Consider the following 25,995-nt stretch of genomic DNA (forward strand, 5'->3'; position numbering starts at 1 on the left):
AGAACCTCACCATCCAGAGGCTGTGTTGCAGCTGATGCTCAGCTCAGGGATCACTTGACTTTGCTGACTCACAGCAGAGACAAAACAGGAGGCTTAGGTGAGAAGATATTCCCATCATTCTGTATTTTTAATGATTCCCAGAATGTCCACGTTGAATTTTCTTCCCTCCTTCCTGCCCTCCTCAGCTGGAGAAGTGTTTTTGCAGATTCCAGTAAACAGGGAGTGAGTTCCAGTTCAAACCCAGTGACATTCCTGGCACAGCACTGGGCTTGATGCTTCCCAGACAGGAACAACTGGAGCAGCCAGGCTGCCTCTCCTCACGGAAAGACTGGGAAAATGATTTATTTCAACCCTGGGAAAGGATTTGTCAGGGCCTGGAGCTGCTGATGGATGCCAGGAGAGATGTGGTGTATCCATGTGGTGCTGCCTTGGGAAAAATCCATGATTGCCCTACATCCGTGGCTTTGTTTGTGGGAATGCTCAGCTGGAGTTCATTTCCAGAAAAGCCCTGCAGGTCCTCAGACAGTTGGAGGGTTTCTAAAACATGCAAATGGAGTGCTTTTCCCTAAATTTGGAGGTCTCTTAAAAGCAGTGTGAGCACAAGATAGAAACGGGGTGGGTGTGATTTTATTTTATATTTATGGGGTTTACATTTGTATATGTGGAGCTTTTAATGATATTTATGGGGTTTCTATTCTGTTTAGACCAGTTGTGATGTGAATTCCTGGCTAATGAGTTCTGCCAGATGTTCTGCTTCTCCACCAACCTGGAAAAGAAACAAACCTCAAGAATTTTGCTGTATGATTTGAGGTTTTAGGCTGAAATCTTGGCCTAAAAGCAGCTGGGGGAAACTTTGCCTTAGAATTCTAACAGCTTTGCTACTTTTCCAGAAGTTCCTATGGAGTTCCTTAACTGCTGTGATTTATGAGTAGCCAGTTGCAGCTCCCTGGTGACTGGGAAGTGTCTGATCCTCAAGGTAAGGAGACTGCTGTAGAGCCAAATCTATCCTATTTTTGTGGCTTAATTCCAGAAAATATTTAAATCACCACCTTCTTTAAGAAATGTTGGAATTCCAAGCCCTGATTTCATACTTTTGATGATGGGAAATGTTCTTCCAGCAGGAAAGAAAACACCAGGAGGGTGTGGAATGCTGCTTCCCTGAGTTTATTGTGGTGCCTGTTGTGTGCTGAGGGAAGAAGCTTGAGTCAGGAAATCAGATTTATTTGTGTAAAATGCTGGAATTCAGGAAGTTGACATCGCCCAGCCTAAATAAACAGATCCAGGGAAAGCTGTTGTGTGAAATCCTGGAATGGTTGTTCCCAATTACAGCTCAAGGATTGTGAAAATCACCCCAAGCTAAACAGAACAGCCATCCCAGAGCCTGTTTTCCTTGTGTTCTTGGGAAGGATTTCATTTATCCTGGCACAAATCTGGCTGATGGAGGGAAAAAAGGTGAGTTTGGGACAGTTTGACACAATCCCAGAGAGCAGAGGTGGGACAGTGGTGGCTCTGCTGGAAATCCAGCTGGAGATTGTGGTGGAAAGGACAAAGCCATGACTTTGGTTTAGGATGGGACAGGAATAATGGAATAACTGTTCCCAACCATGGGAGTTCATCCTTCTGGAGCCTTCCTGGCTCTGCAGCTCTGGTTTGGTTCAAGGTAAAAGAGAAGGTGGAAATTTAGGCTCCAGCAGCAGCAGAAAGAAAACCCAGCCTCGACCCTGAGTGATGGTATTCTGTTTATTGGAGATGTGAGTTATAAAAATCAGCATGATTCTAGCCCAAAAAAACGACCAAAAATTAGTGTTAAGAAAAAATATTTCTTAGTGACAGATTAACACTTTTCTCACGATTTTTATCCAAATATATTAACTTTGTTTACAAACTCTTTAGGTAACTGTTAATCAGTGACATCAAATCAACTGGTGTGTGTTCATCTGGGTATATATGGAGTAGCAAAGATTTCAGGCAGAGCTGCAGAACTTGACTCTTGCAGGTTGAAGAAGTGACAGGAATTAATTTTGGCACAGAACACATCAGTGAAACCATTCCCATCCACTGATTGCACGGAAAAATCCCAGCTCCAGGTCTGTTCACACAAGGATTTGCTCCCTGGATCCACACCCACAAGTGAGGGTTTCAGTTAGAAATTGGCTCCCTGTTCAGCTGCAGGCCCAGCAGCTGACCCAGACTCTGCCCCAGAGCCCTCCATGCCGTGGCTCTGGGAGGCACAGAAGTGTTTCACCTTCAGAGGGTGCCCAGGGAGCCACGTCAGCCGCATGTGGCACGAGATGATTTCCTGCAGAAGGGATGGAAAACCACACAGGTTGATCACCTTCCTGCTGCGCATCTCCTGCTGAAAGGAGGGGTTATCCTAACTTCCTTACCTGCGTTGGGATTTCGTGCAGTAGGACAGTGTAGTCAAACTCAATGAAGTCATCTTTCCTGATCTGGGCAGGTGTGAAAAAGAAAAGAATTTATCAAGAACACAGGTTTAGATGGTTGAAATGTAATGTGTGCTCTGATTTACTTGAGCTTGCTCAGGGACTGAGGTGAGCAGGGCTGCATGGCTGGAGTGAGATGGGCTTTGATCACAGAAAGGCAGGGAATTAGGAGCACTTCCTGCATGGAATGTTGAAGGCACCACCAGCACTGTGGCTCTGCAGCCTGACTGTCTGCAATGAAACCAGGCTGGCTCAGGTGCAATTAACTGAGTTTAATCCTCAGTTTGAGAATCTTCCCTGTCTGTGAACTTCTCCTTCAGAGAAACCTCCTGCCAAATAGCTAAGGAGCAAAAGCTCGATGCTGCCTGTGGATCCCAGCTGGCTGAGGGCCACAGAGCTCTGGAGGTGCTGCAGGTGTTGGTGGCAGGTGTGGCACTGACCGAGCCTGGCAGGGGACAGAGGGCCCTGGGGCTCTTGAGTGAGGCTCAGCAACTGTAGCAGCCTTTCCTGCAGATCCAGGTGAGTCCAGTTTTCCCAGCAAAAGCTGGACAAAGTGTTTGTGCAGAAGTGGAGCTGCTGGTGAGGAGAAAGCCCTGGGATCTGGGGGAATCCCACCCCTCAGAGCAGTGCTGTCTGTGGCCCATGCCCTTCCTGCCCCACTCACCCACTGCTTCACGGACTTCACTTGTGCCAGGAAGTATCCCAAGGTCTCTGTGGACTTTTCCCACATGATGGAGCTGCTGCCAGCCACAGCCAGAGCCCACACTGGCTCCAGGGCAGGCTCAATGTTGCCATAGCTGTCTGCAAGGCATGGAGAAAGAGAAACTCAGATTAATTCTGACTGCTCAGCAGAAAAACGATGAACCTCAGAGTGGTTCTGCCTGGCACAGCAGCATTCCTGGGATGGACTCTTCCCTCTGATGTGTCACAGGGAGGAGAGAGGAGAAAAGTGCTAAACCTGCAGTCCTAGTGAGGTATGAAAGTGTGGCAGAACTGACATTGCCAAGGAACACTCTTCTCAGGGTCCCCACAATGGGTGAGAAACCCAAAATCCACAGCAATGGGAGTCCTTACCTAGCTGGGAGAAAAGATGGGATTTTTCCAGGATGGAAAAATTGTGTTAGTCATTCCCAGTGAATTTCCAGCCACAGCTGGGGAGGTGTGGGTTAGGGCACTTGTTATTCCTGTGGACATTCTGCATTTACTTGATTCAAAAATGGTCTGGAGCTGCTTTTAAACCCAAACCACCTTCCCAAGATGGGGCTGAGTGCCAGTGGTAAATGCAGAGGGGTTTTGTTCTCCCAAAAATCCCTGGGGAGGTGGGATTGTTTGGACAGCAGGATGCTATCAGGGTGCTACTGTCAATAACGTGTCTCCTTTTTCAAATGCTTGTGTTCTTTGTGCTCTTTAAGATAAAATCCAGGAGAGTATTTGGAGGAATATACCTGGAATGTTTTTTCCAGTGATTGGTTTGGTTTGGTGCCTGATGCTTTGGTAAAGTCTGTTGTCCTCTTCCTGGATTTCCTTCAGGTCTTTGGTGTGGGAGCACTTGATGCTGACAACAGGAGGAGACTTCTTCTTTGGATACAGCACTGTAGCCAGGCAGCTCCCAGCATTCTCCTGTCAAAGGGGAGTTTACAACTTTCATCAAGATTTTATTCACCAGCAACTCCTTGTGTGAAGCTGTTCAGGGGTTAGGAAAGTGTCAAGAAGGATTTTATTTTCTGTTTTTCCGGGAAAGAGGTTAAAAGCACAAGGCTAAAGGGATTTAACATAAGTTTTTAATTATTGCTTGTCCTGCTTTCAGGACATGACGATGCTCTAAGTCATCTTGGAAATATGTTTGTGAGAGCTCAGAAAATAACATTAATTGATAACAGGGACTTTCATTGTGTAAGCCTTGAAACAAAACTCATTTAAAGCTCCCTAGTAAGTTCTGAAAATCATTTGAATTCCACAAAATGTGTGTGTGAAGGAAGAGGACAGTGAAGTGCTGATGACAGCTGGGGCAGAGTGAATGGAGGAGGTCTGAATGGGAAAGAACATGGAGCTGTCAGCTCCTGATTCCCATTTTGGGGTGTGGAGAGCAGGATAACGAGGACCTCAGAGGGATAACGAGGACCTCAGAGGGATAACGAGGACCACACTGTCACACTGTCACTGAGCTTGGAGCACTGGGAAGTTCCACTGGTTGCCTCAAGTGACTTGAGCAAGAAATCCCTTCAGGATTGAGGACTGATGAACTCTCAGGTGAGCCTCAGAGCAGAGGCAGGCAGGGGGGAGCAGGAAGGTCTTTCCACTGTGCCAGATCCATTTGGGACACCTGTTTTGGGGCTGTTGGGGTTGATTTAAGCCCAGGTCAGGAGGAGCAGCAGGAACTCACCCCAGTTCTGTAGTCCTCAGTGCTGAACTGCAGGTAATACTTGTGGCCAGACTCAGGGATGTTCTGAAGAGAGAAAACAGAGCCAGCAGTGCAATTAAAGCCTTCTGTGCTGCAAGGAGCAGTGAGGAGAGAATGTCACTTCTGGAATTCCCTGGGTTTGAGTGCCAGAGCACAGATTTTTAGTCTTCCTTGGTTTTTAAATACAATTCTGGCTGTTGGCAGCATTTTTCAGATTGGACCCAAAGCAAACCTGTGGTGTTATTTATCTAACCCTGAGCCTTCCTGTTCCCAGCACATTTTTCTCAGGAAGTTATTAATGCTAAAAGGTTAATGAAATCTCACAGCCACAGCAGATCCTGAGCCCAGCACCTGCCTGTGGTACCTACAGAGCTGGAAAATGCAGGTAGAATTAAAAATTGCTTTAGTCACTTGCTCTGCTTGTATAGAATTCCCTCCTGAAGCTTTAAGATGAGAAGTCCAGTGTGGAGCCAAATCTCACCATGAAGGAGGTGAGGAAACAATGAGGATGAGCTCAGACTTTGGTAATTTCTTTCTTCTCTGCATCCTCCTTCTCCCATTCTGCCCTTTTTTGTGTATTGCCTAAATACACAAAAGAAGGTAAAAAGAAGGTAAAAAGTGACTTTCTGAAATGCAGGCTCACCAAAGAAGCAGTAATTAAAATGAAATTAAGTCAAGAAGGGTCTAATCCCTTGCAATAATCACGTTTAGGTCTAAGTTTCTAATTGTTGTAAATCTGCCCAAGAGGTGTTATTGCTATGGTTTATAACATCCCTGATTTGATTAAATTTGGGGATTTTTACAGTGACCCAGGCTTATTCCTTTATGTCATCAGTCCTGCAGATGAGAGAAGCCAAAACAGCAGGACTTCTAAAAGAGCACAGAATTCTGTGTTGCTGTGGGTTTTGAAGCAGATTTTCTCTTCATTTACACCTCCTCCCTCTTAGTACTGCTAGTAGGTACTACCACTCTACTACTGCTGCCTAGAAAGCCTTCAAGTGGTGCTACACAGCTAAAACAAATATTTAGTGAACACCTGAGGCTTCCTGAGCTCACCTGGGAGAAGGCCCATTTGGCATGAAATATTTGGAAATGCACAAAGTCTTTGTAGTCTCAAAGAGCAACTTTTATTTCCACTCTCACTTCCCACTCTGATCCCAAAATGCTGTAAATCAGTCCCAGAGTGTGAGCTGATCAGAGCTCAGGGATATCTGACAACCCCCAGGGAAGCAGCCAAAGATGAAAGTGTCCAAAAAGAGAAGAAAACAAGTGAGTAATTCATTTTTCCACTCAATATCTGTGCCACGGGATTCTTTCACTTCTGGGCTCCAAGTTATTGCAACTTTCCTGACAGATTTTTGGTCCTGGGAAGGCCAAACCAGCAATTTCAAATTTTGTGCCAGGTCCCCAAGGAATCAGTTTACAATCAGTTTGCACTCCCCTCACTCCCCACAGGCATGGAAAGGGAAGATTTCTCTTTCTCTCTGTGCTGCAGGAGGTTTCCATCTCTTCCCCTCTTTCCCCACCAGGATTTCTCCTCTGGGATCAGTTTTTGCCTGGAGCACTGAGCATGGAGAAGCTGGGAAAGGAGTGAGAGCTGTCCCTACCATGGATTCTGTCTTCCCCACCCAAATGTGGGGCTCTGACTGCTGGAAATAAGTAGAAAAATTTTAATTGACTTCCAGTATTAGGAGCAGAGATGGGGTATTGCACTGTTTATGTCCAGATGATGTTGTGAAGGGAAATACCCACCTGGAAAATTGGATTTCCTAGTCCAATTTCAGCAAATGTTGCAGTTTAGCCACAGGGTTACCTGGCTTTTCCCTTTCCCCTTCACCTCCCTACTCCTAAATTAGGATTTCCAGGACAGCCTGGGGTGGGGAACAACTCCATCAGTGTTTGGAAAGCTTCCCTTTAAATTCTGGGATCTTCAGCTGGCACAAACCAATACTTCTCTTATCAAAAGTGCATTTTAAAGTGCAGCTGCCAACAGCTCCAGGAGCTGCTGTTTCCTAGAAGATCCTCACTCAAGAAAAAAGAAGGGACAACAAAAAGCAACCTAGCAAGGTAAGGATTATTCCATGTTGGGCATTTTGTTGCCAGGAGAGAAAAGCTCTGGAGTCTCATTTTACCTGGACTTCAAAGATCCTTCCCATCTAAGAGACTTTCCAGACTGGGGACTGTCTCCAGTCCTGTTTTTAATTATCAGCTTCACCAGCCCGTGGGCTAATAAAGTTAGTATTAAATTACAATGCTCATTATTAAATTCCATGAAAAAATGATCCTGATTTTATGAGAGTCAGTAATATAGTGACCAATAGGAAATTAGCCCTCTTAAAAAAATTATTAAAACCTAGACAAACCAAAAAAAACCCAAATCCCCAACATTTCTGCCTCTTGCCTTCAAGTAATAGAGCACATTCCTTCCAGGAAATTCTTTTCATTTTTTTCCAGGGGAGGACAGGAAAGAAGGAAGTGCCCACTACTAGTGCTTTTCTCCTCTTGCTTTCACAGCATGTGCAAAAAAAATAAAAAAGAAAAAGGGAAATCAGCTGAAGAGAGGGAGCTCCTACAGCATCCAGCACTGTGAGGAAACGAGGAATTTCACTTCTCCATAATGAACCAGCTCTTTTCCTTCCTATATCAGGAGGCAGGTGGCTGATAGAGGGTGGAAAAATCCCTTTCTCTCCCCACAAATATTCACTTACTCTTCAGACAGGCACAGGTATTTATATATGCAAATATAGACATATAGACATATGCAAAGTGCCCAGGAAATACAGAAGGAGCATTTGTACTTCTGGAGAGAGTAAAATGACACAGTAAATCCCTGTCAGAGGTGTCTGTAGCAATTCCATAGGAAAAGTTTAACATCCCATGAGCACTTCATGCTCAGCACCTAATGATCTATATAATATAAGGGGTGCATTAATGCATCCTAAATATTTCTGGTTGGTTTGGAATATCTTTCTTGAAAGGGAGATTTAACACTACATCCTCTCACTCCGTTTTAGCAGCGAGGGCCTGGATTGCACAGGACAAGTGGTGTAGGAAAGGATTTCTATTAATTTCTACTAATTCTGATTTCCACTGGAGAGGATCCAGTGGAACCTCAGCCTGGCAATCCAGAACAGCCAGCCCTTGCTTTCGGGATTTAAATCCCATCCCTCGGCTCTGCAGGAAGGTGAAGCATTCCTTCCAGGATACACAGCCTGGGACAAACATTCCCCACAAGTTTTTGCCTGATCTTGTGCTTTCAGAAGCTGAGTTAGCTGTTAAAAACCCCAAACCTGAAGGAGGAGAAGGGCTGTACCTGGAGCAGCACCTCGAGCATCCCCGGCAAGCTCTCTGTGACGGGAAGGCTCTGCCTGGAGCTGCTCCTCTCTGGGACTCTGTCCCCTTCTGTCACCTCAATTGCATGCCATTTGTGGAGGATTAAGGTATATTTTCTGATGGGAACTGCATCGCCTTTAGATGAAGCTCGTGGTGTGAGGGAGGGACTGCAGGACAGCAGTGTCTGCGGGGAGCCAGGGGACCCGTGAGGGGAGAGATTGTGGGACAGCAGCCCGGAGGGGACTCCGAGGTGTCCCTGAAGATGGCATGGAGGGACAGCAGCCCGGAGGGGACTCCGAGGTGTCCCTGAGGAAGGGGAGATGGGACAGAGGTCCCTGAGGGGAGCCGGGTGTCCCTGAGGAGAGGGCAGCGGTGCAGCGGCTGCTGACGGAGCGGGAAGGCGCCCGGTGCCCATCGTGGGAACGCGCTAAGCTCAGTTATACATAACAGTAATAATTATTGTCAATTGCACTCTCCCCAGCGTCCCTTGAACCCCTCCGGCCCCGCAGTCCCCCTTACCTTGAGCGTAGCCTTGCGGACCTGCCCCAGCGCCCTCAGCCCGCCCAGCGAGCCCGCCTGGAAGTTGCGGTACTGCAGAGCCACCCGCGCCGCCGCCGCGGCCAGGCGGCTGCCGGGCTCCAGCTCCTGCCCCGAGCCCGGCACCGCGGCGCTGCCGCCGGCAGGCACGAGCAGCAGCACGAGCAGCGGGAAGGCGGGCGGCCAGGCGCGGAGGCGCGGCACGGAGCGGAGCAGCCCCGGCATGGTGCGGGCAGCGCGGGCACTGGGCGGGCCGGGCCGGGCTGCGGTACAAATAGCGGGGCTTGGCCCGGCCCGGGGCGACTCCCCTTCCCTCAGCCCTCCCACCTGACAGCGGGGCCAGGAGGGCAGCCGGGAGATACCGGGGGACTTGAGAGGGACCAGGGAAATGGACGGGAGCCAGGGGGAATTGAGAGGGACTGAGAATTCTGAGGGGAGCCGGGGGCACTTGAGGGGTGTCGGGCACTGAGGGGAGCCAGGGGGAATTTGAGGAGGACCAGGGGTTCTGAGAGGAACCAGGAGGATTTGAGGGGGACCGAGGACTTGGAGGGGAGCCAGGGGGACTTGAGGGCGACCAGGGATTCTAAGAATTCCAGGGGGAATTGAGGGGAGCCACAGGAACTTGGGGGTGACCAGAGGTTTCTCGGGGGTCAGAGGGATTTGAGGGGTGCCAGGCTCCTAAGGGAAACCAGGGCGACCTGAAGGGGACCAGGGGTTCTTAGAGGAACTAGGAGGATTTGCGGGGGACTGAGGACTTGGAGGAGAGCCAGAGGGGCTTGAGGACCACCATAGATTCTAAGGAGAGCCAGGGGGAATTGAGGGAGGCCAGGGGGTTTGAGGGGGACCAGGGGTTCTAAAGTGAATTCCAGGGGGCATTGAGGGAAGCCAGGGGGCTTGAGGGGACTGGGGTACCCGAGAAGGGCTGGGAGCCAGGGGAGTTTGAAGGATGCCAGGGCTTGAGGAGAATTTGGGGCTCTGAGGGGAGCCAGGGACACCTGAGGGCTCACAGGAGCTGTCTGAAGGGAGCCTGCAGCTCCAGCCAGATGTGTCATCCTGACACAGATCAGAGCAAACACAGGTAATGGTTGGAAAAACGCAGTTAGCTCCTTCTCAGCCTTACCACAACTCAACACCTCCCAAAACTGCAGAGCCTTGCTCAGCCCGTGACACGCTTTGCCTGGGACACAGCTGAAATATTCCAAAAATTGTGCACAGGAAACAGAGGGAAGCATTCATCTCTGGAATAAATCTCACTTAGTGAAGTTTTTGGAACCAGTATAGTAATTTCTTGGTTACATGAAGAAAATCAACTGAGAAAGCAGCCAGATTCCCTTAAGATGGTTTTTGGGATACAAGTGGGCTTGTTGCCTTGCTCCTCCTGGAAGCATCTCTTTTGGAGATACTGAATGTGGTCAAATGTGAAAGGCTGCAGCACTCCCTGTGTTAAAAAAGCTGATTTTTAATGACCTGCTCTATTACTATCCAAGCAGATGGGTGTTTGTATGTGCAGCTGGGAATCTATTTTTGTGCTCCTGCAGGAGTACTGGGGCAGGTTTCTGGGCTGGAACCTCAGAGAAGTAAATCAAAACTCTGGTTAAAGAGTCAAACTGTCTCCTGTGGAGCTTAAAGTCTCTTTTTATTAGTGGAACACTTTTTCACAGAACTTGGAATTCAGTATTTCTGAGGCTTTCTGAGGTGAGGGAAAGAATTAATACAATGAAGGTATAACAGCATTCTTTATTACAATTTTTATGCCACCCAGCTAATTTTCCTGATTTTGTTGATTATGCTTTTCCCTCCTGAAATGGATTCTGTAATTAACAGTTTGTATCTTTACATTCATCTATCACACAGGATAGTGGACTGGTGGAAGGTGTCCCTGCCTGCTGTCAACTTTAGCAGAGGGAGGAGGATAATTCTTTTCCTTTTTGGAACACCTGCCATGTTTCTCGCCAATATTTTTCTGGAAGAAACCAAGCTCCAGCCTTTTCTCGTTGATCCTCGCCGTGGTGACAGCGCTGCTGTCCCTTTCAAACTGCAATCCCAAAGGCTGATGTCCCCTCGGGGATCACCGGGGGGCTTCGGGCAGAGCCGGTTTGTCCTGCTGTTCCCTTCTGCCCTTCCAGCAGCGCCCTGGCTGTGCGATGAGCGCCGAGGATTCCCTGGGAGCGCAGCGAGGTCCGTGGAAAGGCGAGAGGGAGGAGAAGCAGGGATGGCCGGTGAGGAAAGCTCTGCTGCAGGATGTCGGGCAGGGTGGGGTAGGACGGAGCAGCTTCTGCTCATGCTGCTCCTGGGAGAACATTAAACCCAGCCTGCTCGGGGGCTTCACACTCACGGCATCGGGGCCTCTGAGTGAGGGAGTTTAGAGGTTTAAAAAGAGGTAAACGCCTCTAAATCCGGCTTTGTCACAAAAAGCCTGTGAGCCCCTGCTGGCTCAGAGCTGAGCTGAGGCGCTGCCTCCATCCATGGCTTGGGATGCACTTCCTTTCCCCCGTGCTCTCCTCCTTTTCCTGCTTTCTCAGTGACAAGGCTGTTTCCTTCCTCCCAGGGCAACCGCGAGGCTGGGAGTAACCGAGGGTCAGCGTGACAAGGGCATTGAACCCCTGCGACACAGCGGGGACAGTCCCAGGGCAGCTTCCTACACTTGTGCAGATGTCACGCTGCTGTGAGTTGCTGTTGATCCAACGTGACTCGGAATTTACAAAACAATTGGACTCGGGGAAAACAGAAGCTCAGATGCCAAAGAGGTCCAGGTCAGGGCTGGGGGATGTTTGTAAATGTGCACAAGCACAAGGTTTTGTGCTTCCACAACATTTAGGAAATGTATTTACTTATTTTAAGCTCTAGGGTGTTTTTTGACCCTTAAAAGCTGGAAGTGCATCCTCCAAGAGCCAAGGTTGCTTCAGACTCCTTAGTGAGAGTAAAACGAAGCTCTGCAGAGTGTCAGAGCTGAGTAAAAGGAGCTGAAGTGAATGATCTGAGCTGAAGGGATGCATCCACTGTTGGAGTGAGTCCAGAGGAGGCCACCAGGGTATCAGAGGGATGGAGCAGCTCTGCTGTGTGGGAAGACTGGAGAATTGGGATTGTTCAGCCTGGAGAAGCTTTGGGGTGACCTCACTGTGGCCTCATCTGAAGGGACTACAGGAAGGATGGAGAGAGACTGTTGACAAGGGCTAGAGGGACAGACACAGGGAATGGCTTCCCTCTGCCAGAGGGCAGGGATGGATGGATGGGATCTTGGGAAGGAATTGTTCCCTGGGAGGGTGGGGAGGAATTCCTGCCTGGGATGGAATTCCCAGAGAAGCTGTGGCTGCCCCTGGATCCCTGGCAGTGTCCAAGGCCAGGCTGGACAGGGAGCAGCCTGGGACAGTGGAAGGTGTCCCTGCCATGGCAGGGGTGGGACTGGATGAGCTTTAAGGTCCTTCCAACCCAACCCATTCCATAATTCCATGATTCTGTATATTCTGCTTGGATAGAATGTGGTGCAGGGAGGTTTTGTCCTTCACAGTACTTTTCCCTCTCATCCCACATCATTTGCTCCAGACCCAGAGAGGACAGTGTCACTTACATTTCACAGATTCTCTCTCCCTCTCCCCTTCTCTGTCCCCCTGGAGGAATCAGGACAACCTGGGCAACTTCCCAAGGTGCTTTGCATCTCCCTTTTGTCAGAGCTGACTTGAACCCTCTGGAAATGGAAACGAAGGTTGGTTCAGGCAGTGGTTCTAAAAGGCATTCTGAGGTTTGCATTTTCTTTTTTCATCCATCAAGTGCTTGTTTAGAAGCCACTTATTCCTAATTTGTTTCACATTTGAAGGCTATTTCTATATCCCTTGCACACACCAGACCTCACTGGCTCGCAATCATTGCCAGATGACTGTAATTTAATACAGTGAATTTGGACAAAATTCAGCTTATTTGGTTGTGCAACTTTTCCAATTCTAACTTCACCATCTTGCTGCAGTTCAGAACAAGTTCACACTTGATTTTACCTGATTTGAGATTTACTCTCAGTAATTAAACCCAGTAACTTATTTTTGACTAGTCTCCAAATATTTTGCTGGATAAATCAAGGACAGGTGACCTTTTAATGCACTGCTGTGCTGACCTTACCTATGGGAATAAAATTTGGGTGCTGATCTAGTGTGGCTCATTTTTTCCAGGAAAATTTGGGTTTGAAGGCTTTGGATTATTTTCAAATCATGGATAGGATTTTTTCTTTTAAAGAAACATTTGTATTTTGTGTCAGCAGCACTGTTCTGTCACTCCATCCCTTGTAAACAGTCTGTTTCCATCTTTTTTGTAGCATTTCCATGCAGAACAAACCCTGTGTGACCCCAGTGGGACAGGGAAGCACAGAAACCTTCAAGCACGTGAGCAGTTACAGGAACTTCTTTTATGATACTTCCCCAATGTTGTTTTGCTAGGAAATTGGAATATATCTGCAATGACCCAATCCCAGGGAAAGTGAAAGGACATGGATTATAAACAGGGAGTCAATCACTGCAGATTATTGCTGTTATTCTAACATTGGAAAGATACAGAACATTCTGCAAACCTCTTTGGATATTTTTCTTTTGATTCTGGAGTTGGTATGGAACAGAAAAACCTTTCCAGACAATCAAATCCCTTCCATGCCCAGTGAGATACAATCACCCAGAGCCAGGAATAAACATGAGCAGTAAATAATCCCTATTAATAACCTGAAATCACCAGCCTGCTTTGTAAAACTGCAACCAATGGATCTGGGATCATGCTCAGGCCTGTTTAAAAATAAACAGCAATTAAAGCAGCCCTTTGGAGCTGAAATGCTGAGGGGAAGATTTGCTTTTTGGAGTGTTTTGTGGCACTGCTGGGAGCTCAGCTGGGATGTTTGGTTGTTGGACAGCTCTTGCAGCAGTTCTGCCTCTCCAGGGATGTTTGGGCAGAACCCCAAAAGATGGGAATCTAAAATAAACCCTCTAAAGCACTGCTGAAAGGAAATTCCTGGCAGATCATGGATGTGGAGACACAACCCCTCACCCCACAAAACTTTAATTTGTTTGAGGCTAACATTTACTTACCTGATGGCAATAAAAAATCCCCTTGAATTACAGGCTTTTTGACACGGATTTTGTAAAGATTCAGTGCATGTCCTGTGAAGCAAGGATTGCAACAGCACAAGAACTGGGGAGGTGTTTGGTTGCACAATGTTTAAAGAAGGCATTAAATATTTGCACAGCAAGAAGATGACAGCTCAGGGACTGTTTGAAACAAGGTGAGGACAAGAGAGGGAATTCTCATGGAATTCCCCAGCACTGTCTCACAAGGCACCCCTCTCTTGCAGGGTGACAGTGACCCCTCAGCCAGGAATAACATTTTCCATGTCTTGCTCACTGGATCCTCCCTTTGTCCCCTCTGTGTCCCCTCTGTGTCCCCTTTGCAGTGACCTTCTCCAGCAGCTGGGGATGCTGAGCTGGGAGCTGCTGGTTGCTTTCACTGGAACCCAAACAGGACAAAACCCTGGCAGAAACCCCTCTGGGGACATCTCAAGGATGATCCTAACATTTTATTATTTAAAAATTTTAGCATCTCTTAGACAAAATAAAACACACACAAAAATATTCCTCGTTGAAACCTTCCTTGGGTAGCTGAGGATGTTATTTAGAGTGGAAAGCAGGTAGAATTGATTGTTAGTTCTCTGGTGAGAAGAATTTGTGTTGCAGGGAGATGTCTCAGATATTAATTAATTTAGATGTGGCATTTTATCTTCACATGAATTTTGTACTTAGGTTTTTAAAGGTTTGCTCAACACTGAACACTGTAACCTGTATTTATGTAAGTAGATACATAAATTATTCATGGAATTATTCATTGAACTTGATGATGTTGGAGATCTTTTCCAGCCTTAATGACTCTGTGATTCCATTACCCAATTTTCAGCTCACCCTGTAAAATGTGTGATGACAATTTGCAGGGTGTTAATTCAGCTCTTCTGCAGGATTTCCTGTCACCAGGTGCTGCAGTCCTGAAGCAGACTGAGAACTCTGATACCAAGAAATGTGCTTTACTCTTCAGGAAGCCCTAAAATTACTCCAAAGAACAAATCAAAATCCATATTGTTATTTGTGTTTATTGCAAAGTTCATAATGGGTTATTGTAGACACCACTTCTGTGACTTAAAAATCAGCTAGGATTGCATCCTTATTTGAGTATTAGATGGACATGGAATCAAATCATCAGAGCAACTACAGCCATTCTTTAATTAATAGATATATAATCTCATTTCCACATTAATGAATGGTTTGGTTTCCTCTCAGCACATCTCTCCCTGTTCAATGAGTTCCCTTATCCCTGTTCCATCTCACCATAATCTCATTTTCTTGGCTCTGATTAGGAATAACTCCTCCTTTGTTCTTTTCTGCATCACTCTGTGTTCCCAGAACTCGAGAAAATGATCTTTTTTCCCCTGGATTACTCACAGTGTTTTGACAAACCTGGACTTGTTTCCTGACGTAAATGTGGAAGAACCACTGTGTTTATTTCTCTGTGCTGGGCAGGAGGATGGGCGAGTCCAACTGCAAATTTGGACGCAGAAAATCTGGTGAAATAACAGCATTTCCAAAGCCCAGAGTACAGTGTGGCCAATGTGGTGCTTTCTGAGAGCACTGGAGTGCCTGGAGCAGTGTTTATCCTGTACAAACTCCAAGAGACAGGCGAGGGCTGTGAGCTCAGCTTTGATCCACTCAGCACTGACCAGAGCACTTCCAAACACTGAAAGCTCAAGGAACAGTTTGTGAAGAACAGGAGAGGAGCAGAGCCATTGCAGCAGCTTTAGTTCCACTTGGAGGGACTGCGAGGAGAAATCTCCACTTTCATCCCTGTAAAGGGGAAGCAGTTTGTGTCATCTGGCAGAACTGCCCTGCCACAGAGACAACCCCAGCCCAGCAAACAAAACATAGTGCCACATGTGTATCAATTATAAATATATATATTTATTGAATTTATAACTAATTATAAATGAATTTATATATATAATGAGAGAGGAGTGACCCATGATTGAAGTGCTGAATATTGTGGCTAAGCTTCCCTTCCTGAATCCCTGATATCATCACCTTTCCCTCTGAGTTTTTAATTGAAGGTAATATTTAATTCTTGGTCTTGTCCCAACAAATCTAAAGGGTTTAAGGGAAATTACTACATAAAGGAAAAAGAGAGAACTTTCCCTTTTTTACTGTGTAAGACATTGGAGAGTTTCCTTGCAGAAAACTCCAACCTATATTGACATTTTGGCTTCCCTTTTTTCCCTAGTCCTGGCTGACCTTGATTCCAGAGGAGAACAATGGGAGGGCAGTGAGTGCTGAGTGTATTTAAAGCACAATAATGGGAAATGCTCCCAGTCACCACAGAGCCCTTTTCCTTCCCCTGGCAAATCCTCTGGCTCTACCAACCTCTTCCCCAAGGTAATTGTTAAAAATATGGAAAACTCCTGGATTCCAGGGGCACAAGGGAACCTCATGCAAGGCCCAAGATCCACTTCCTTCATGCATTCAGAAGGTGCTGCTGGGGGAGTTATGCTGATTTTAACAGCTCAAAAGGTCAAAGATTTCTTTTTAATGAATTAATTTGCCCAACCTTCTCAACTCTGATGATCAACTTTGCATATTTGTAGTGATTGCAGGGTTTGAGAAGCAGCAGAGTAAATTTGATTAAGGTATAAATTCCTGAAAAGGGAGGGAGGGTGATATTAATATTTCAGTTGCTAAAAAGAGGAAATGCCTGGCAGTCCCAGGGGAAGAGTCACAGGCACCTGTGCTAAACTCACACTGATTTTTTGGCAGGAATGGTCTAATTGCTCATCATGAGTGGAGGAGAAAACATTTTCTTCTACAAATAAAGAGAAGCCTGGCTCAGGAGGTGACATCACTGCAATCAATGCAGGTTGAAATGAGCTGGAGAAGGTAAGAGAAACAGGTTGTGTATTAAAAGAAATCTGAGATGGTAGATCAATACCAAAAATCAAACCAAATTATTTTTCCCTTCTGTTGTTTTTGCTGTGTTTCCTTTCCAAAGCAAGGAAGGGGCAGGAGTTTAGCAGACTCTGCTTCAGGTCAATCTTGCTAACATTTAAAGCAATTCCAGTTTCCCTGATCAATCTGTTTAATGAACTAAAAATGCAGAATTGAAAAGCTTGCTGGATATTTCTGTATTTTTCTGCAGTTGGCTGCAGGAGACTTTTCTCAGACCCAAGGCTGAGGGATGGGAATGTTCAGCCTGGAAAAGAGAAGGATCCAGGAGACCTAATTGTGGCTTTTCAGTACCTGCAGGGAACCTAAGGAGAGCTGGAGAGGGACCTTGGACAAGGGAGAATAGCTTTGAATTGAAAAAGGAGAGATTTAGATGGGATCTTGGGAAGGAATTCCTGGCTGTGAGGGTGGGGAGGAGCTGGGATGGAATTCCCAGAGGAGCTGTGCTGCCCCTGGATCCCTGGCAGTCCAAGGCCAGGTTGGACAGGGTTTGGAGCCACCATGGTGAAAGATGTTCCTGTCTAGGGCAGGATGGCACTGGATGTGATTTGAAGTCTTTCCCAACCCAAACCATTCCAGGATTCTACACCAAACCCAACCTTTTTGTGGAGCCAGCAGTGTCTGAGGTCTAAAGCACAGCTTTGGATCAGAACAGGAATGTCAGACATCAACTCCTTGATTTTTATCCCTGTTTTTCCTTGCTTATCCCTTGGCTGAGAGGTGATGGGAACAACCAGCAGGAGGATCCCCAAGCCCTGGGAAGGAGACCCTTTGGGATTGGGACTTTTGATAACCATTATTGGTTTATCCTGAGACAACAGAACCACCCATAAATTGTCACTTCAGAGCCAGCATTTAGTGCCAACTCAGAGAAATAAATCCACGATGGCTGGGGCAGGTATTGGTGATAAACAGCCAAATAAATCCTGGAGGAGGATCCCAGGGCAACAATGCTGCTTGCCAAATCTGTTTGCAGGGAAACATTGCAACAGCACCGAGATTTCCTTGCAGATCCAGCACAGGCTGCTGTGTCAGCAAAGCTGCTCTTGGTGCTTTTCTTCCAGCCCACACTGGGGTCGAGCCAGGCACTGCATCCATCGGGACTGGGATGCTGTGGCTGTGGGATAAACCCCCAGCCAAGACCTCCAGGGAGCCAATCATGCCGTTTGGAAGCTGTTTATTTTTCCCTGATTGCCTTAAAGATGTGTGTGGGGAGCGGTGATTCATCCAGCCGCTCCTCCCAGTCCCCTGGGATTTGTGTTTCTTTCCCGTTTCCTGGAAGCACTCGGTGTTTGGGGAAGGTTGTGTGGAGCTGCTGGACACCTTCCTCAGCCACTGTCAGGCATTATCTCCCGGGTGTAACTCCCTGGAAATCCCAGCCCTTCAGCTCTGCAGGAAAATCACTTTTCCTGTGGGGCACAGGGTGTGGGAAATCTTCCCAGGGAAGAAAGGCTGGGAATGTGCTGACAGCAGCATTGCTCTTTCAGGTGCCAGTACAAGAAGCTTATAAAAAGCTTCATTCTTGCTTGGTGAGCAGAAAGTGCAGGGAAATGAGCTGGGAAAAAGTGGAATAGAAACTGAAATGATGTTGGGACAGATAGGGATGGAGGCAGGAATGCTCAGCAGGATAAAAACAGGCAGCCTTAAAAGGAAGAAAAAACTTAAATTATAGACAAAAAATTATAAAAAGGTGAGGAATTATGATCAGTTTGGAAAGCTGACTTGGGAAAAGAAGGTTTTTGACTGCTGAGGATGCAGATTTGGAAGCCCTGACCATCAGAGCTGTGATTTGAATTCAGTGGTGGTGCCATCCCTCCTCCCCAGCAGAGCAGGGTTCAGATTGTTCCAGCCCTCATCTCCAGTGCATCTGCAGCTCTAATTCCCTGGAATAATCAGATTTTTTAACAAGTTATAAAAGCACTCATCAGTTGTTTCTCCTCTTTTGGTGGGGATGTAAACATAGAGAAGCCAAGCAAAACACCACAGTGGCTCCCAGTGCTTGGGCAGAGCCCACGGGGTGCATTCCCAAAGAAATGAGGAGTCTGTTCCCCAGGGAGCTCGATGGAAATTGGATCCAGGGAATTCAGCTGGAGCTCCTGGAGCCAAGGCCTGCCCAAAGCACTTATTGTTGGAGTGGAACATGAGAAGTGTGAGCTCAGCCAGTTTGCCAACAAACTGCAACAAGGAAGCAAACACTCCAGCTGCAGGATGGATGTTCTGACTTGGCGAGGCTCTCCAAAGCAGGATTCTTATCTCTTCCCTTTCCTGAGTTCAGTTTGCTGTTCCCATTTTCCATTCCCTATCACTTTCCAGAGCAGTGCACTTGGCACTTGCTGTCAGATGTCAGATATTTGAACCTGGAGTTTTCTTTTCTGTGCATTCTTTGTGGTTGTGGATCTCAAATTTCCAGGGAAAAAAAGCTGTATTTTCTTTCCAGATAAGAGAAAGAAAGAAAACTACATCCTTTTCCCCCTTCAACTTCTTCTAATCTAAGACTTGATCTCATGGTTACCAGGCAGGGCACTGGTGGAGTCTCCATCCCTGGAAGTGTTTAAAAATCCTGTGCATGTGGCACTTGAGGACATGGTTTAGTGCTGGGCTAACAGCTGCACTGATGGTCCTGGAGGGCTTCTCCAGCCTTTGGGACTCTGGGATGAATCTAAAAGGACAAAGAACTCGTGGCTCAGAAGGGTTTTTGCTCCTCAGAGTGTAACCAAAGCAGATCCCACAGGAGGTGTCCATGGGCAGCTCAGTGTGAGGAGATTTCCTGCCCCATCCAAGGAGATCATGGTTTGTATGTCAATTACAGTCATTAAATACTAATAGCATGGAGAATGTTGTTCCCAATGGAAGCAGAGAGGGAAAGTCACATGTGGCCTTCCCACATCTCTGGGATCCATTCCTTGTGCTGATGGGTAAGAGGTGGGTGGAATCTAGGATTTGCCTAAATGGCAGAGGTAAATATAGAAATAAACCAAGTTGGGAGGGAGAAGTTCTCCAAGCACAGCATAATTTCCACTAAAACCATCTCAGAACTTTGCTTCACTCATTTTCTTATGCTCAGATCAGGTTATTTCAAAGAATTGTGTCCTTTTGCTCCTTTCCAAGGAACCCAGTGAAGCCCAGGAGCAGCTCTGCCTCAGGTGGGGAATGCACAGCACCATTTTTCCAACCTTGTGGGAAGAAGGTGAGTCCTGGAGGTCCCCTAAGAAAAGCCACCAATGACTTTTCCTTGAAACCCTGGGCCAGGAATAATCCCCTTCACGTGTCCTCAGTGGGGATGACCTGGCTGTGGTGCCACAAAAGGTGAGGGGAATATTTCAGGTTGTCACCTGTGGGACTTGTATTTGTTCACTTGTCATTTACGGGGAAGAACATGAACTCACTTGTTTCCTTCTCTCAGGCCATGAATAATATTGATGAAATTGTTTGCACTTGGAAACCACAAGGTGGGGAGCTCAGGGATATAAAAATGCAAAGAATTGTAATCTGGGAGTGAAACTATGAAATCAAGTGTTGAGCAAGATGTGTCTAAAGAAACAATATATTTTCGGAATTAGATCACAAACGTTTTTTTTTGGCTGTGCAGAATATTTTTTCATTCACTCTTTGAAGGAAATAAAAAAGAAAATTGCATTTCGTCTCCCTCACCAGCCCCTTACTTTAACAAATACTTAGGCAGGATGTCTTGTCTTCAATTTATTTTGAATTATCAGTTTGTGAAATGGTTTTTTCCTCCCCTTTCCAGCTTGTTTCCAATTCTTTGCCTATAAGGAAATGATTATGCTTCCCATTCCCACTCTGTTTGCTTTCCCTCTAAATTAGAGCTTTTTGTGACTTTTTCCCCATGGCATCACTTTCTTGGGTTGTGAAACTAAGCCTGATACTCTCAGAGGTGAAGCTGGATATGTGGAGATGACTCAGGATTACTGGAATAACAGTGATTTTTTTTCATTTTTGGTTTTATTTTGAAAGCTCTCAACCCAGTGAGAATATTTATCAAAACCATGCCAACTACAGGAACAGAATTTAATGTAACTTCCTCAGATCCAAAGCCTAGGAGAGTGGTGAGAAGGAATTCCACAGAAGTGAGGGATTAATTTCAAAGTGAGGGATCAGGTGTGTCAGCAAAGGAATTAGAGTTCAGGGAACAACAGGACCACTGAATAAAGTTGTTTGCTTGGAAAGTTCTCCAAGCTGCAGCAGAGAGAAGGAGAGAAATCCACCCCACCTTAGCCAGGCCTGGGAAAGTCTCCAGCAGAGTTCAGTCACTCGAGGGCAGAGGAAATGCCTGAGGATGAACTGCTGGATGTGCATAAAATCCTCAGCCTTGGGTGGGGAAAGGCAGGAGTTTGACAGGAGATCAGTTTTGGGAATAAAGTAACCAAGGAGAGAGCACAGAGCTGAGAGGGGACAGCAGAGGCTGCAGAGAGGAGCTTCTGCCTGGATCCTCGGGGTGTCTGACAGCCTGGCTGCTGGAACAGCCCTGGATTTGGGACCAGGATGGTCTCTGGGTGGGGAATGTTTACAGGGATGCCAAGGGGACACTGCAGCCCTGCCATGGAGTCAGTGGGAAACACTCCCCCTTTCTGCCATCCATCCCTGGGTTTCCAGACACTGCCATTCCCAGAGAATGAAGAGCCCTGGTGACAAAGAGCTCTCCCTTGGCCTTCAGCCAGAGGAGGGAAGCAGAGCCCTTGTCCAGGGTGGGAACTTCCTTCTCTCCCAGGGCACTGAGGCTGGGTGGCACCAACCTCCAGCATTTTGCTCAGAATCAAAGCTTCCTCCTGAAATTCCAGGGCTTGGCTAGGAAATCCTTCGTGTCCATCCTGCTGGAAGAAACAGGAGAGTTTTAAGACATTTAAATATTATGAGAATTTATGAGATAGTTAATCTTTTCAAAGATGAACTATGCAGTAAATGCTCTGCTTCAGTGGCTCTCAGCCAGCTGTTGTTGTTCAGTATTTCTACCAAATCATCTCTAGTTGTTCAGTAGTTCTACCAAATAACCTGGAGATTTTTAAAGCTTGGCATTGCTGACATCCACCAGGAATATGTGCTTCCTGAGGAAAACAGGCACAAAGGAAAGCTGGGCATGGAGACAAGGGTTATCTGGAAATTCAACTATAGTGCCAAAAGCCCAAAGCTCTGAATTCCCAGAATAATGGAATCCCAGAGTGGTTTGGGTGGGAAGAGACCTTCAGATCTTCTCATTCCACACCTTCCACTGGAGCAGGTTGCTCCAAGCCCTCACCAACCTGGCCTGGAACACCAAAAGATCTTCCTGAAAGTCCTTTATGTGGCTGAGAAGCTGCACATGGTTACTGATGCTCCTACCCTCTCCTGGGGGTGTTTTTCACCCCAAGACCTGATGAGGGGATTGGAGAAGCAGCCTGGTACCATCTGCCCTCGGGAGGAGCTGTGTGAGTTTGGGAAGGATGCAGAACAATATTTGTCAGTGAGTGTTGTAGGAAAAGGAGCCATAAACCCACCCCACTGGGTGACTCAGCACAGAGGGCAGGAAGGAGCTGTTTGCTTTGGCACAGGATCCCTGTCAGCCCCAGGATCTTTGCTCTCACAGACACTGATGGGCAGAAAGGCTTCCTCAGCCTTTCCCCAGCAGTTTGCAGACATCAGACTTGTCTCCAGATGGTGCATAAAAGCCCAATGATATCGGAGTGAGACAGAGAGGTTTGGGATAACCCATTGCTCAGCACGTGGAGTGATTAAAAACTGTTTGCATGCCTGTGGATGACAGATCCTTCATCCTTTTGGGGGCAAAGCACAAGAATATTTCCTTCAGCAAACAGCTAATGGGGTAAGGATGGTGGAGTCAATTGAGTCATGTTTAATGCAGCTCCTGCTTCGTTGCCATTTTGCAGCATCTTCCCAAAGGCAGCAATAACTCAGAGGAGCTGAACTCTGGAGCTCAGCCTTGTTTCCTGGGAGTATTTCCTCCCTGCCCTTGATTGATCTGAGCCCTGCAGAGAGGGGAGGCACAGGCACAGCGTTTTATGGCCCCCATAAAGCCCTGGGCACAGGTTTTTCCTCAATTTGCTGCTGTTAAATGGAGCGTTTGGGATCATGTGGCACTTTAGGTGCTCTGATTTATGGGGAGGCAGCAATTGCATCCATAATAAACATTCTAAAGCATCTGCAATGCATGTGGGGATCAGCCTGGATTTAACTGCCAGGAACATCACAGCCATGAACTTCGGGCACAGCAAGGTCACAGCCAAGGTGAAGGTGGAAGTGATTGGGAAGAAGAGTAAATATTGGGAAATAGCAAATGGAAAACTGTTAAATATTCTGGATACATGGCTGTAATTCCTTACTCTTCCATGAAGAGCCTGATGGTACACAGAACTAGATAAAGTACAACCCCAGCCTCATTTAATAGGAAATATTTATCACACAGCCATGAAGAGAACAGGAAAAACCCACTGAGAGCTTTGAAAAGAAATATAATAAAATTGCATGTGTTTCAGGTCTACAAAAATTCCCTCCTAGATGAGTGAAAGCACAGGAACCCTCTGTGCTTCTGGAAGCTGCTCAGCTCTGCTCCACATGAAGAATCCTTGGAAATTCTGGTACTGAATTACTGGTGCTCAGTGGTTAGGAGCAACATCAGGTAACCATTTTAAACTGATTTCAGTAGCTTTTTAAACAGTTTAAACAGTTTAATCCTTCCACCTTTACATATTTTTCTGTGAGAGTAAAAGTGTTGGAGTGTGGCATGAATTGATATTATTAGGAATGGATGTCAGAGAGGGACAGTGACACCCATCCATTTAATTCTGAAGATGAAGAAGCACTTAGAATAAGGAAATTCTGATGAATCTCTGGTCTCCCAAGGGAAGTCAGGAGAGAGGACAAGGAGAACCACAACATAATGAAACTGTGAGCTTTCAGGGCAGCACAACTCAGTTGGGTAATGACTGAAACAAAAAGGACAAATTCAGGATTCTTGTGTTTAAATAATAAAATGAGAGATGGAACAACATTCACCCTTTGAGGTCATATGGGTTTGTCCCACCGTTTCCACGGGAAAAGGAAGGAGATTTTCTCTTTTTACATTAGTTACAAATTGATCCAGGAGTGACACAGTGAATTTCCCCCAGTAAGGAAGCCTTGGACTATAATGCTACAGGGATTTAATGAACTAAAATGGGACAAGAGATCACAAACCAATGCTCAAAACCCTCCTGGCAACGTTGCTGAGACTCAGGATGCCATTCTAGGCCGAGTTTTTATTTCTCCAGGAATCCTTTGTCATTGCCCTTGGCACAGCCAATCCCCCAGGGCTGTTGGAACCTCCCAAAAGTATTTTTGCAGAGCGAATTTTTGGGTGTACAAAACTCTGTGACAAAAACATGCAGGATGAAATCCTGATCCACAAGATTGGGAGCTCCTTGTTAATTGATCTAATGAAGTCAACCTAAGGAGTTTTGGTGAGGAAATCCCTAAAGCCTCTGCCAGCTTTCCCTTGGAATACACACTGAATCCAGGCCAAAATGTTCTCATCCCACACCAGAAACTGCAGCTCAATGTGTTGGAGATGTTTATTCACTGTGTGGTTTTGCTATTGCTTTGCTTATGGGGCAAAAACACCTTTGTGAGACTTAGGGAGGTAAAATCTGCTTTTCTGGATCTTCCCTTAAATAATGATCAAATTGATCCCAAGTTAGAGGAGAAAGTTTCTGTGGGATCCTTTTGTCCACCTGAGTTACACGTTAGCTCAGTTTGAAATCCACATGAGAACAGTTTAAAGAATGAAATCAAAGTGCTGCTGTTAAAATTTCCCTGGATGTAGCTTTGCTTTCCAAACTTATCCCTTTAATCTGTGTGTATAAATTGTCTCCCTGGAGTTATGAAACTCGAGGTGCTCTGCAAGGTCAATTATCTTTGAGCTCCCTCAAGTGGCAAGGAAAGTTTGGAGTTTGGCGCTGGAACCCTCGAGTTTGTCAGAGAAATCAGTGAATTTGACATAGAAATCCCTGAGTTTGGCACTGAAACCCTCGAGTTTGTCACAGAAATCCGTGAATTTGACATAGAAATCCTCGAGTTTGGCACTGGAACCCTCGAGTTTGTCACAGAAATCAGTGAATCTGACATAGAAATCCTCGAGTTTGGCACTGGAACCCTCGAGTTTGTCAGAAAAATCAGTGAATTTGACATAGAAACCCTCAAGTTTGTCACTGGAACGCTCAAGTTTTTTACAAAAACCCCTAAGTTTGTCACTGAAATCCTTGTTTGTCACAGAAATGCTCAAGCTTTTTACAAAAACCCCTAAGTTTGTCACTGAAATCCTTGTTTGTCACAGAAATGCTCAAGTTTTTTACAAAAACCCCTAAGTTTGTCCCTGAAACTCTCAAAATCGTTGCACAACTGCTTCTCCAATGAATCCTTGTAATTTCAGACCACATTTTTCACAGCAGCTGTAGTAAACAGATGCTTGGGTTTCTAGAAAGGCAGTTTGGAGCAGTTGAAAAAGTGACCCATGAATTTAATAACACAGTTCTCCTCTGACAGGTCTCTGTGAAGGCACATCTCGAGGGAAAGGAAGCATTTTATGCCCAAGAGGAGTTTGCAGCTGATTCACAAGATCATGCCTGAATGTTTTGAGAAGTTATTTTGACTTTTTTTTAATGGTTCTTGATCAAATGCGTATCAGAGTAGCTCAAAAGTGGAATTTAGCACATCAGGTAAAACTCAGCCTTTTCCTTTCTACCACCTTGAAAAGGGAAATAAATCCTTTGCTTACATCACAAGTGGTTTTGCCTCATTAAGAGCATATTTTATTCAAAAAGAGCATATTTTAATCGAAAAGCCCTTGATGTCCAGACAAAATTCAAGCAGTTTTTGGTGCAAGAAGATGAAATTTGCTGGAAAACTGGATCTTTTTACAGCAAAAAAGTAGTTTTTTCAAGGGTTTGTCTAATATGGGAAGAACCTTTCAGAGCAAAGAAAAATGACTGAGAGCTGAAGAAAAATGACTTTGGAGAAGAGAAGCCCTGCAGTGTCTGAAGGGGCTGCAGGGAAGCTGAGAGGAGCTGGAATGCTGGGACAGGGGGAATTGGGTTGGGTGGGAGAGTGGGGAGGATTCCTGGCTGGGGTGGAATTCCAGGCTGCCCCTGGATCCCTGGGATGTCCAAGGCAGGGCTGGGAGCAGCCTGGGACACTGGAAGGTGTCCCTGCCATGAACAACCTTCACGTCCTTCCATCCCAACCAGGCTGTGGCTCCATGACTTTAACCCTCAGGAGGACAATGGAGGAG

At 46.3% G+C, this 25,995-nt stretch overlaps 1 protein-coding gene and 1 long non-coding RNA gene across 2 annotated transcripts; one reads left to right on the forward strand and one right to left on the reverse strand.

The window, feature by feature from the left end:
• Window positions 1-1,726: 1,726 nt before the first annotated feature.
• RARRES1 (retinoic acid receptor responder 1) lies at window positions 1,727-8,966 on the reverse strand. Its single transcript, XM_085068919.1, has 6 exons — window positions 8,698-8,966; window positions 4,828-4,890; window positions 3,890-4,064; window positions 3,109-3,245; window positions 2,388-2,450; window positions 1,727-2,299 (listed from the first exon to the last, which is right to left on the reverse strand). Exons 1-6 carry the CDS (start codon window positions 8,938-8,940, stop codon window positions 2,144-2,146), a joined length of 837 nt encoding a protein of 278 aa, XP_084925045.1. The 5' UTR covers window positions 8,941-8,966; the 3' UTR covers window positions 1,727-2,143.
• Window positions 8,967-10,573: 1,607 nt separating this feature from the next.
• Window positions 10,574-25,489, forward strand: LOC146433043 (uncharacterized). The gene is made up of 9 exons (XR_014853976.1): window positions 10,574-10,934; window positions 11,264-11,468; window positions 12,330-12,454; window positions 13,019-13,969; window positions 16,003-16,154; window positions 16,533-16,652; window positions 19,827-19,905; window positions 23,207-23,349; window positions 25,251-25,489. It is a non-coding gene; the product is annotated as an uncharacterized LOC146433043 (long non-coding RNA).
• The last annotated feature ends 506 nt before the right edge of the window (window positions 25,490-25,995 follow it).

The sequence above is a fragment of the Lichenostomus cassidix genome, chromosome 9 (genome assembly GCF_008360975.1).
Source record: "Lichenostomus cassidix isolate B80296 chromosome 9, HeHo_3.0, whole genome shotgun sequence".
Classification (NCBI taxonomy): domain Eukaryota; kingdom Metazoa; phylum Chordata; class Aves; order Passeriformes; family Meliphagidae; genus Lichenostomus; species Lichenostomus cassidix.

Excerpts from the sequence above, each read along its gene's own strand:
- RARRES1 (XM_085068919.1), bottom strand. The coding sequence starts at position 8,940 with ATGCCGGGGCTGCTCCGCTCCGTGCCGCGCCTCCGCGCCTGGCCGCCC. Across the intron at positions 4,891-8,697 it reads TCCGCAAGGCTACGCTCAAG|AACATCCCTGAGTCTGGCCA; the intron begins GTAAGGGGGACT and ends TTCTCTCTTCAG. Across the intron at positions 4,065-4,827 it reads CTGAGGACTACAGAACTGGG|GAGAATGCTGGGAGCTGCCT; the intron begins GTGAGTTCCTGC and ends CCCCTTTGACAG.